Source organism: Cladophialophora carrionii (genome assembly GCF_000365165.1).
Source record: "Cladophialophora carrionii CBS 160.54 unplaced genomic scaffold supercont1.7, whole genome shotgun sequence".
Taxonomy (NCBI): domain Eukaryota; kingdom Fungi; phylum Ascomycota; class Eurotiomycetes; order Chaetothyriales; family Herpotrichiellaceae; genus Cladophialophora; species Cladophialophora carrionii.
The window spans coordinates 782,606-795,273 of NW_008481832.1; the positions used below are offsets into that span (position 1 = coordinate 782,606).

At 54.9% G+C, this 12,668-nt stretch overlaps 3 protein-coding genes across 3 annotated transcripts; 1 reads left to right on the top strand and 2 right to left on the bottom strand.

Moving 5' to 3' along the window:
• Window positions 1-254: 254 nt before the first annotated feature.
• Window positions 255-4,613, top strand: G647_08369 (uncharacterized protein; the record flags this gene model as incomplete). Its single annotated transcript, XM_008732681.1, has 1 exon — window positions 255-4,613. The coding sequence occupies one exon, from the start codon at window positions 255-257 to the stop codon at window positions 4,611-4,613; it is 4,359 nt and encodes a 1,452-aa protein (XP_008730903.1).
• A 1,426-nt stretch (window positions 4,614-6,039) lies between these two features.
• Window positions 6,040-6,477, bottom strand: G647_08370 (uncharacterized protein; the record flags this gene model as incomplete). The annotated part of the gene is made up of 2 exons (XM_008732682.1): window positions 6,040-6,295; window positions 6,383-6,477. The coding sequence occupies 2 exons, from the start codon at window positions 6,475-6,477 to the stop codon at window positions 6,040-6,042; spliced, it is 351 nt and encodes a 116-aa protein (XP_008730904.1).
• Window positions 6,478-10,954: 4,477 nt separating this feature from the next.
• On the bottom strand, window positions 10,955-12,489 carry G647_08371 (uncharacterized protein; the record flags this gene model as incomplete). The annotated part of the gene is made up of 3 exons (XM_008732683.1): window positions 10,955-11,116; window positions 11,267-12,195; window positions 12,288-12,489. The coding sequence occupies 3 exons, from the start codon at window positions 12,487-12,489 to the stop codon at window positions 10,955-10,957; spliced, it is 1,293 nt and encodes a 430-aa protein (XP_008730905.1).
• Window positions 12,490-12,668: the final 179 nt, after the last annotated feature.

Below are 12,668 nucleotides of genomic sequence, written 5' to 3' on the forward strand. Positions count from 1 at the left end.
ACGGCCGGCCCTGAAGTCATCGACATGGTATTACCCACCGGCAAAACTCGATCGTAAGATGGCCATTGACGTCGCCGGCTGATGAATTTCCACGAGACAACGCACAATCGCGCATTGGCCCCTGGACACGCTCCACAGATCATCGCGAGGCCACGGTCACGGTCACGGCCACGGCCAGCGTGAGATCCGCCCGGACAGTATTCTCACGACAGACCTTCTCTCGACGCAAAGAGGAATCCGAATTCCTCATTAATATGCCCTGGCAGCCGCTGCCTCTGTCGTATGCGGTTGCCATCTACCCGTTCCAGCCCTCGGCATCACCGTCGGAACTGCCTCTCCAGATTGGTGACCAGTTATATGTCATCGAACAAGGCGGCAAAGATGGCGCCTGGTGTCGGGGCTACCTGGTGGCACCACCTACCATGTTATCTGCATTGACACCTAACGGCAGGACTGCTGGTGACGCCCGCGTCTTCTCAGGCATATTCCCGAAATGCTGTATAGAAATTCGAGAACAGCTGGGCCCCGATGTCGAAACCTTGGTTCAACCAGGCCAGCCCAAGCCATCGGCTCCGGTACCCATGCTGAAGATTGGCGATGAGTCCCCGACCTCAACGACTGAGCCATTAGTGGACGAAATCACTTCCTGTCTACGAGAATGGTACATTCTTCACCTCCCGGACCTGGTTCTACGGCGGCGATACCATGTTCTCAACCACATGTCAGAGATCACCACACGGCTTGACTACGCCAGACGAGAATTGCTCAACGACGTCCTAACCACCCAAGAAAGGATCCAAGTGCGCCATGATGCGGTATGGGACCTGGTTCGAGGCAATAAGATGCTCAGCGGCGAGGTCATTGTCCGCGATCCTGCTCGCCAGGGCAGATTGATGACTTCGCAGGACTCGGCCATAGAGCTAGCCAAGTTACAGTCCGTCATGAGCGTGCTGAATGCTACGCCCATAGAAAAGCCCAAAGCAACCTCACTTCATCATTGTCTGCTGGAGGTCAGGTCAATTGCAGGCTCTGGAACGGACGCGGCATCAGTAAATCTCGCACTCTACCAAAGGGACATTGAAGGGAACCTCAAACCGTTCTCAGAAACATATAGTGCTACTGCCAACAGCAACATGAAGACCCTCTTCTCAGATTTGAGCAATCATGACATTGGCACGGATGGTCGCTTGTATCTTGCCGTCAAGATTGTGGTGTCGGAGCCTCCTCGGAAGCCCAAAAGAAGTGTTTCAACTAGGCCACCGTCACGAAATGGTACTCTACTTGGCCAACGACAATTGTCTCTGAACAGGCGACGGTCGAGTCTAATGTTCGGAAAGAAAAGGAATGCCGAGAGACCCCAGCCGGCTCAAAATGGACGAACAACACCCCAGTCGCAAGACAGATCATCGACTCCATCCATCATCGAAGAAGAGGAAGATGGCCAGACCAAGCCAGCAGGTCCACCCGTTCCTCGAACCGTCGGAGTTGGTGTTCTAGATATTGCGAGTATCATGAGAGAGCGCCAGCCATGCGAAGAGAGTGTTACGATCTGGTCTCTGTCACAGCGGGACGACGAGAAGGGTGCCGAGTCTCACCGGGTAGAGGCCCAGCTCCTGGACAGTTCCGGCAAAGCTCTGGTTGTGTCAGGTCAAATCTCCAACGTGAACCTGACCTTGACACCTTACACCGCTCCGGACGCGGACACCCTGATCAAGAACACTCCGACTTCAATGCACATGGTTACCAAGACCCAGAAAATTGGGTTCTCCGAAGCGCCAACCAAGCCCCGTTCAGACATTTACCTGACTTTGAGCAGGGCTGTGCTTGCTCAAGGCTCATTTCTGTCCCATCCTGAAGTGAACGTGGCGCCGATCAAAGCGCATTCACCTCAGAATCTCCAACTTACCATGGAGGTCCGTGATAATGCTGGACGACGCGTCGAGCATTGCATCTTCCCTTCCTCTAACGGGGCGGGAGTCACAGCCTTCCGGACAAATGCTGTGGAGCTGGACCACAGATGGGATCAGACACTGTGCCTGCGAGTACCCACCGAAAAAGTGCCCGAAAGTCACCTGGTCCTGAGCATCGCCGATGCACCTGAGTTTCCATTTGCGTTGGCTTGGCTGCCGCTATGGGACAAGCAAGCCTTTGTCAGTGACGGCAGACATTCACTTATCCTCCATGCGTATGACAAGATTACATCCAGCATTGTTCAGGGGCGTGGCGCCTACTTGTCCTTAGCCTGGAATAATGCCAGTTATAAGACTATTCACGAGGGGGCCTTGGCCACGATTGCATCCCTGGAAGTTTTCACTCACCTTTGCAGCACAGAATATTCACAGGACCGAAGCCTGGTCAGCCTCATTAATTGGAAGCACCAGACATCGGTCCAGCTGTTGGATATACTCCAGAAGCTGACTTTCGTTCCAGAAATCGAGATTGTCAAGCAGCTCAAAGAGGTACTAGATGCTTTATTTGGCGTCCTGGTGCACAAATCAGGCGAGTCAAAGTTCGAAGACTTGATCTTTAACGACATTGTGTGGGTACTTGGAATTGTGCACGACAGAAGATTCAACTTGGGGCCTCTGATTGAACAATATACCGAGAACCATTTCCGCTTCCCATACGCCGCATCTTGCCTAATCCGCAGCTTTACACGGCTGTTACAAAGTGTATCAGACCCTCAGAGTGCTCGCGATATGAGAGCGCTCTTCAAAGTTGGCAAGAATTTTATGAGAATCCTCATCATCTCCTACCAGCAGCGACGTTTCGGTTCCCAGCAGAGAGATGGCGACGAGAAGCATTCCAATTTCAAGGAAGACATGCAAGCAATCCTTTTTGGACTGCAGATGATGATGCGCAGCGAGACAGCAGCCCTTGTCGGCAGCAAGACGCTGCTTGTTCAGAAATTCCATGATTGGCTGCCGGAACTGCTGCCGGCCTTTAGCAAGGAAGAAGTCCTGACTATCGCGGTTGACTTCATGGACGCATGCGAGGGAGCTACGGGGAAGCTCCTCTTGTATAGGATCATCCTAATCTTGAATTACACCAAGCTAGATCAGATTTGGGTCGACGAGAAAGATCGGAAGGTATTGGTGAAGAGCTGTATCAGGTGGCTGACGCCTTTCTGGACCCCCAACAATGAAACGGAGGACTGGCACGAACAGGTGCGACTATGCTGCTCGGTTGTGGCCGAGCTCACGCGCGTTCCTACTCACCACCTCCATGATTTCATGCCGAAACTCATCTCTGCGTACAAAGCCATCGCAGAGCGAGCTCCCGTGAGGCGGCGATCACTATCCCTTCTCTTTCCAGATTCCTATCCGTTCACCACGAAGTCATCCGACGCCAACGATCAGTTTGATGAAACGCTGCTTGAGCTGTCGTCCCTCATATCTACCATTGCAAAGATCAAACAGTCTTCAACCCTGAAACTTCAGGGACCAGACCTGTCGAATTACATTAACTCGACGCTCGCAGTATTACGATCACTCCTGGGGAACGATGCTTTTCCCACGACATGGCTCAGTTTGCACATCTATCACCACTCGTCGGCCCTCACGATTCTGAACCATCTCTCCACACTCCTCGTCTCATCATACCTGCCGACGCCAGAAGACGCTGACAGTTTTGACATGCAACTATGGAAGTCTTTCCTCGACACCCTACTCACTCTTGTCTCTTCACCAGCCCTCACGCTTGAACTTTTCCCGGAACAGAAACGCCGTGCGGTCTGGAAGATTGCGGGCGACGTTCGTCAGTCTGGGGCGGACCTTCTCCGCCGAGCTTGGGAAAGTCTCGGCTGGGAAGCCACGGCGGACGACCAGCGAAGGTACAACATCCGCAAGCTGGGCGGGTATCAAGTGCAGTATGTGCCTAGCCTCGTCGCGCCCACCATCAGTCTCTGTCTGAGCATGCACGAGGGCCTCCGAAAGGTGGCCGTCGAAGTGCTCCAGACCATGATCGTTAGCGAGTGGGCGCTCAGCGAAGACCTGGAGCTGATCGAGACTGAAATCATTGGTGCCCTCAACTCCGTTCTCAAGGCCAAGCCGGCGACGGCGAACGAGGCGTTGAGTCGCAAAATCTTCATCACGGAGTTGCTCGAGCTGTTCTCCACCATAGCGAACCAGCCGGACGATGCGTTGTGGACGGCACTCGAGGAATTGGTGGGCACAATCGAAGAACTCGTTGACCTACTCACCGGCACTGATCCCGACGAGGACCAGATGGCGAGAAATCTGACAGACACGACGAACCATAAAGGCCATGACAGAGGCAAGCATCAGCGGACCGCCAGCAAGGAGTCTCAAAACTCCGAGGCGAAAGAACTTGCCCGGGCCAGGAGAAGCATTGACGGCCTGTCGCCCTCGTCTCAGCAGCAGAGGCAGCAACATGGCCGCGAGAGGGAGTACGGAGTCCACGCACTGGAGTGCTACAAGCAGCTTGCCGAAGAGTACGAGAGAAGCGGTGACTACAAGAGGTTGGCGAAGACGCATCGGGCGATTGCGCGGATTCACGAGGCTCGAGCAGCGAGTCGGATGCGTGGGCGAGAAGTCGTGAATGGATCTCGCCAAGCTGGGAGGGATGAAGACGGAGAAGACGACGAGGGATAGGTGCATTGCCGGGGAATGATGCTCGAAGGTCTTGTATGACCGCCGCGAGGAAATTCGCCGAGCAAGAGGCAGAAGCGGCCACAAGTCGAGTAGTGGTTCGGTCCCCCTTGGAGGATGTGGCTTTCACAGATACCCTACGGGCCCGCCAGGCTGAAGCACAAGTACTGCATGGCGTGGCGGGACGTGGCGATCTCATCTCGGTTCTCTCTGGGATTTTCTTGTATTGGAGATCATACCACAGATCCTTGATGGAGGAGGGCTGGGCTGTAGACATGGATGTTCGTCAAGTAGAGCTGGTTTCTTCTGGTTGGACATACATGTCGGCTGATGGCGCTGCCCAATGCCATCCTACCTCTACAAGACGGCTGCGGGTGCTCGATTTGTATTGGTGGCAACGAGGGTATTCCACGCGGCTTGACTTCTCCGTTTACTCGAGTCTCCAGATGCGTGAAGGCAGGGACAACCTTACGGAGTGCCAGACATGGAGTACACATTGTACAGTACACAGCCGTGGCGGTACAAGTCGCGAAGTCACGTGCACTCATAAAAGAAACCAGCGAGCTAGTTTACTTGTACGGAGTTGCAGTGAGTAACTATTGCCTCGCTAGTCATTAGATGGAACATCTAGCGCATCAGACGTGGGTGACTCGGTGGCTGCCCGAACGCTGCAGTGAAGGCGCGCGTTGAGTACTGGTAAAGTAGTCGGCCACGTCTTTCAGTGTCGGCCCTTTTTCTTTGTGTTCCCGTGTTCTTCTCCCCTTTAGAAAGTCGCTCATTGGCTCCTGAATTGTCTGCACGAGACCGAATTACTTTCTTCACGCCTCACAGCATCTATCATGTTGCAGTTTAGCCTTGCGACGGGGCAGGATGCGGGCGGAAATCCAGAGGCACCATGTCGGGGTTGGGGTCAGGAACTCACAGGACAAGACACAACTGATTGAGTTGGTCGCCGCAATGATGGCTACAAGAATGTGACTTCACTGCGCTCTTGGAAAGGGAAGAGGCAGCACCAAGTATAAACAAAGACCAACAGGTCTGGAATGGACAATGGTAGAGAGAAGATGAAATTCCTAACCCCTAGGTTTGCCAGTGATGAAGAGTCTCCTGTCCTGTCGACCAGAATGAACTTGATTGTCATGCCTTAAACCAGGTGAGTCGGTACGCAGAAGCAAGATTCCATCAACCTCTCGGATCTCAACGGTGCGCTGTACGCGGGAAGGAAAGGAAGGTCTCGTTGAATCTTTTGTTCGAATTTCCATGCCAGCTCATCTCATCTGTCACTGATGGTCTCAAGTGACTTCATATCGTGTGGTAACGTGCTCTCGTCGACCGTTAGACTCTGGAGGCTAAGGTCTGCCTTTCCGGTGTTGATGCCATGATGCGTCTCGTAATTAGTCGATAATGGCGACTTGTGCAACAGAAGTCGTCAAGAATCCGCGTAGAACTGCTTCATGAGTTCATTGACAACTCCGTATGCTTTCTTGGCTTCCGCGAGGCTCTTGCCAATCATCTCGAGACACTTTTTCTCGTCGGGCTCATCGTCCTCGCCGGTCGCGTTCTTCTTGTGTCCGTAGTGTTGGATTTTCTCGCACTCATCCTTGACCTTGGTAAAGCCCAGTGTGGCAGAAGATCCTTTGAGGAAGTGACCTAAGCTCGACAGTTCCGGAAGGTTCTTCTCCTCCCTGTGGAACATTGTCAGTCAGTTGGGGTCAAGACCATCAGGCCGCCAGCAGATTTGCGCCTCTCGCACCGACAGTGTGTAAACTCACATGGCTGCATCCATCTTGCCGAAGGTCTGTTCAGCCTGCTCCAGGAAGCCAAAGACTATCGATTTGCTGAAGTCGCGATCGTCCTCTTCGTCCATGTCGAGGATCTGTTCGAAGGTACTCTTCTCGACATTTTCGCCAAAGTCGAAATCTAACTGTGATTCGCGCAAAGTATTAGCTGCGAGCAGAGGAGCGCGGGACGGTGGTCCGTGGCAGAAGCAACGGTGTTGAAGACATCGCCGCGGCAACCACGAGCTGTGAGACTTACTTCGTCGGACATTGTCGTGACGGACACAGGGATTGGAACAGGGGTCGTCGTCGGTTTGCACAAAGAGTGTCGAAACTGGAAGTTGAAGAAGGTTGGTGATGTGGATAAAAGGGAAGCGCGCCTTTGTTTCTCGACGGTCCGGCAGTGACTGTTACAGATGTCCCTGGTATCCAGACCAGGCTTTAGGAGGGAGGTGGGCCGGATATGAGGACAGCAGGTAGATGGAGGGTCACAATCTGTCTGCACCCAGATTGTCAGCACTCTGGCCCCAGACTGACTTCGTTTGCTTCCAACATCCCGACTGTCTGATACGGCCCCGAAAGTGCAAGAAAAGACAACCGACCTCGACCTCGACCTCAGACCCAGGAGAGAAGATAAGGAAGAGGCAGGCCGCAAACGGTCGGGCAGAGGATAGTTTGGGAATCAGCAGAAGATCACTGCCTCGGGACAGTAGAGCTGGCAACGAGGGAGGGAAGGAGCGAGGCAGTTTACGAACGCCAGCAAGAGCGTCCGCACTGATTCGGGTGAAATTTGAGGGTGTTCCACCAGTGAGAAGTGACGTACATCCGACGTCGTTGTCGACTGCTGATCCCCAAGCTTGACTCAAGGCTCGAGACGGGCCCCTCTCAATCGACTCGTTCGTCGCTGGGAGGCACGGGTCGGACAGAGAACTGCTTACCTGATGGCGTTTGGCAATCCGCGACCAGTGGTTGAGGCTGAAGGATTCGACCTGCGAATGGTACAGTATCAGGAACAGATCTGGGTGTCGGGCTTCGCAAGGGCGGGGCCAGTGTTTCGAGAAAGAAAAAATCCTACTCCTATGCCGCCCCCGAATTGATGCAAGACAGGGTGCTAACGTATCGCAGGCGCCGTTCCCTGCGCGAAACTCGGGTGAACCGGCTACTTCCAGCGATACTGACCTGGCGATATGCGTCCTGTTTCGCGAGCAACCGAGCCCAAGATCTCCGTCCGGCAGTGCAGATCAACCACGAATTCGTCCACCGGCGAGGGTCAAGCGGGGGCCAAGCACAATCACACCTCGCTACTCGACGCGGTGAGAGACACGGATGGAAGAAGAAGGAAGAAGACGGACCCTGAAGTCGGGATGCAATCCAGTGTGCAAGCCAACCGCGTCGTATACTCGGATGCTTGTTGCAGAGACACGATTTCACACTGATTGACACCGAGCTGGAAGAGATTAAGCTGGGGAAGATTTGGTTGCTTGGCGGCTTTGTGACCTCTGACACTCGAGGCTGAGGGGGGCTTCGATCCTACTCGTCCGACTCCGCCAGAAAGAATGCAGTGATTATGATAATTGGGGACCGCCACATCACCGATAGGGAGGGAGAGGCGAACCATACGAGCCGCCGTGGTCCAACCCACTCTGCCCCGGTGGGAACCAGATGGGTTGGGACAGCGACCCTCGCGATTCGGATGGCGACAATCTACTGTGTGTACACATCTATCACGGAATACGGTGGACAGCTGCTATCTCGGTCTCGGTAAGCTGACGGGTGGCTCGTCGCGTGGGGAGGTGCCTGCGTGGCCATGAATTTACTTCTTGCCTGAAGCACCGAACGCTTACCGGGCTTCGGAAGGTGGAAGGTGGAATGCTTTCCACGACCTTCTGCCCTCTCCTGCAGGAGCATATTTTAGACTCTGAAAAGGCTCAAACCACGACAGCCGCACCGCTAGATCCAGTCCTGGCACTGGTCTTACCAGCCAGGAATACGGCAGATCGACACCAGCGCAGCATGAATCGGGAAAGCTGACGGCATGCCTGTGCGACTGCAGTCCCAGTTTGTCTGGCGATGCGCAGGCCACTTCTGAGTCGTCTGCAATCGAGCTCCGATGGGGAACATCGCCCTTCGACTAGCCGCCAGAGGAGTGGGAGGAGTCTGTGGGAGGTGCCCCTCGTTTTGCAGGTGACCCAGCCTCAGCGTTGTTGCTACGCTGCTATGTCGACGTCAAATTTTCGCCTGAATTCCCCCTGCACGATGACGTCGACCAGCAGCGAGGGTCCGTCATTGTCGCACAGGCACGAGGAGAGCGTGAGTCGCCAGGCCCAGCGCAACAAAAGGCCGCTGCCGAATATATAGAGAGTCTGAGAAGGATGCACCTCCCACGGTTCGGCTTAGCGCCGCGCCGGGCTTGGTTGGCTCCCTGTATGCAGCCCACGCCGCCGCTCACGCTGCAACAGCAGGAAGAGTTACGCCGTACTGGGTACTTACCTACCAGATGGGTAGGCGACACAACCGGGGAGCCAATGATGTCAACTCGCAGGTGACGCCGACTCGGCTCCAGTGCATCAGGGCCTAGCTTTGCGCCACCCAACCCAGATGGCTGTTATGCCCAAGGGCCAAGGCCTGAGATTTGTTCGGAAACCAGCGTCCAAAATCCCCCACCCGTAGCAATGCACATGCTCTGCTACGGCACTCCAATCACGCAGTTTGTCCGGTGCTGCAGTGTTTTGGAGCTATACGAGCAAAAGGTCAAATGATCAAGGGCCCTGAGAATGGTAGCGCACGTCCCAGGGCGAGGGACCACCGGCAGTGGACCGCCAACATCGTGGCCTTGGTAGACCCCCGGCACCTGGTCAGCTTGTGACCGGGTGAACTGGCTTCAGCAGACGGTACAGGGACTAACAACGGTCTTCCCAAAGGAGAGTTGTATCGAGGGCAGCATCCAACCAAGATACTCGGAGCAACGGCAGAGTGTGACCCCGTTATTCATGCATCAGCCCACATGGCCGCCGGGACGCGAGAAGCGGAGAAGGAGCCGATCGCCTTTCCACACAAGCAGTACGATACCTACAGTATTTACTGCTCCGAGTACAATGACTTGAGAGTTTACCACAACCACCGGAACACGCTAAATGCAAGGCTGGCTCAATGGTCGTGCTTCCAAAATCTCGATAGCCGGCTTCCATTTATCGAGCTCAGACTCGAGGCGATCCTGGATGCCACCATCAGGCTGTCCGGTTATCTATTCCGAGCCTTGTGCCAGCACAGATCGCAAAATAGGGTTCAACGAGTCAACAACCTGCGCATTACGTCTCTGGAAGCGTGGTCGCTGTCATTGGCTGCTACCTCTACCAATAAAGCAACTCGCTCACATGGCATTCCTCTTTGGACAATTTTGGGTGACAAATACCACTCGGCGACCTGTCTTTGGGACGTGCCACGATGTCTCTACCCTAGCCCAGCCAGACGGATCCGCTGACACAGAAAACATTCACGATCGATGGCGAGAGATGCTTCAGCCCCGTCCGCCACGTTGACACAGGCTTGGCCTTTTCGTCACGATCGAGAGCCGAATCGTGCAGTCAAACAACCCCCGTCAAGGCGGAGAACTACTTCTAAACATGGACTGCCATAATTGGATGATGACCGCTCAAAGGCAACACGACACGGTGATCGACCCGTGAACAACCGAGGCGGAGCAAGCATAATCCAATTATCGCGGGGTCTTCACCTCACATTTTTGTGCTTGATCATTCCCTTTATTGACCCTCTATTGTGCATTGACCGAGTGAGTGTTCGACACGCATTCTGCCAGGAGCGGACACGATACCAGTGATGACTCCAAACAGCTAGTCACTCAGTCACTCACCTTCCACTAGTTCGAGGCCTACAATCTCCTCGTCGGCCTTCGGTCGGGACTTGCAAAGTGGCCAGGGTCAAGTTCAACGCAAGGGTTGACAATATATGTCGAGGACGAGGCTTGATTGGAGGAGCGCCATCGATAGTACCGAGTAGTGTACTTGATGTCACAGCCACGCTACGCTACCACGCGGGATATGAAAGCCGTAATGCCTCGCTGCACTCTCGATCATATCATATCCTCGACCTTCAATCTATCGTAGATCTGATCACCGTGTTCGCGAACCTCAATCGGAGTATCGATTGGCGCACGGCTGCGACGTTGGGACGAGGAAATGGGCGTTCGAGCGGAGATTTTTGGAAAGAAATCGAATCAACCCAAACCAAACCATTCAGTCTATTTGGATATCATGTTGATACATAGTTTTGCGCGGCCGAAGCAGGAGAGTGCCACAGATGACAAGAGAGGAGAAGAATTCCCTCCCCCGTTCTTTGCCACAATTGTTGCCATCGAGATGATTGAAGTTGTCAAGTGTCAAGTCTCCAAGCGCTGTCCCCATCGTGGAGGGTCCCCTTTTCAGAAGTACCTTGGAAGGTCATTCGACTGCTGTACCCCATCTCCCTTCTCCCCTTCGATCACTCTTGACTCCAGGCCCCTGGGACCGCTTTGGGAGTGCGCACGACGCGGTCCAAAGATCCCCTCCTCTAGCCGGTCACCTTGTAGATGGCCTCGGCGAGTCTCTTGACATTGTCCGAAGTGATACCTGCCACGGAGATACGGCCGTCCTTGGTGGCGTAGACGGAGTGTTCCTTGGCCAGGGTGTCCATCTGTTCGGGCTTGAGACCCGTGTAGGCGAACATGCCGATCTAGACGGTGCGAAAAGAGATACGTCAGCATGAGAACCTTCGCTCTCCCCTCTATCTTTGCCCCCCTTTCAAGGTGACAATCTTTGCAGCAAGCATACTCCAAGCGAGAGGAGTTGAGCTGCCGGACGGGACCGGAAAGGGAAAACGTACCTGATCTGTAATGTGGTTCCAGTTATGCTTGCTGCCCAGGTCCTCCAGGTTCTTCTTCAACAGCGCTCTCATCTCGATGATACGATCAGCCATGCCCTTGACCTCGCCCAGCCACTGCTTGTTGAGAGCCTCATTGTTCAAGATCTCGCTGGCGATGCGCGCGCCGTGGATGGGCGGGTTCGAGTACAGCGGCCGGACGAGGATCTTGATCTGGCTGTCGACGCGTTTCTTCTCCTCGGCGCTGTCGCACACGATGCTGAACGCGCCGACCCGCTCGCCGTAGAGACCCATGTTCTTGGCAAACGACTGCGCCAGCACCAGCCCGAACCCTTGCTCGATGAAGTGTCGCACCGCGTAGGCGTCCTTGTCCGTATCTCCCGACGCGAAGCCCTGGTACGCCATGTCGAAGAATGGGTAGTGGCTCTTGTCCTTCATGACGCGGGCGATCTGCTGCCATTGTTCCTGCGTGGGGTCGATGCCCGTGGGGTTGTGGGCGCAGGCGTGCAGCAGGACGATGGACCCGTCGGGGAAGCTCTTCAGGTCGGCGATCATGCCGTCAAAGTCCAGCCCGATGGTGTCCTTGTTGTAGTATTTGTACTGCTTGACCTCGAGGCCCGAGTCCGCGAACACGGCCTTGTGGTTCGCCCACGACGGCGTGGGGATGTAGATCGTCTTGCTGCCGGGGTACCATCTCTGGAGGAACGCGCCGCCTATCCTCAGCGCGCCGGTGCCGGAGATGGACTGGGTGATGGCCACGCGGTCTTCGGCGACAGGTTTGCTGTTCGGCCCGTACGCGAGGAGGGCGGCCGCCTTGGTGAACGACGGGACGCCCGTGATGCCGGCGTATTCCTTGTCGAGCGTCGAGTTGACGACTTTTTGCTCGGCGGTGCGGACGCTGGGGAGGACGTACGGCTTGCCCTTGTCGTCGCCTGGACGAGTGCAAGTATCAGCCATCGGTGTGCCCTGTGTCCCTCCCTGGTGGGAAATATTGAAGATAGGATATGTATTCAGGACCACTCACGGTATGCGCCAACACCCAGGTTAATCTTCTCTTTGAAGCTATCCTTCTTGAAAGCCTCGGTGATGCCCAAGATGGCGTCGGGAGGGCCTTCCTTGACGTTCGCCCATGTCGACGCCGCGGCGGCGAGGCGTACCACTTGAGGGTTGACGGTCTGTTGCCGCAAGGTAGCACGCGTCGCCGCTGGTCGAAGGGTGGAGAGCATTGTGATCGAAGGTGAGTATGGGTGTGTGTGTGTGAAACGAGATCAAGTCTATCCTGGAAGAACGAGCAAGAAGATGGAGGACTAGTCGAAGAAGAAGCTCGCTGCTGTTGTACAGGCAAGACTTGAGATTCCCTCGCAAGCTGAAAAGAAGATGAAACTTAGTACAGAGTAACAGTACC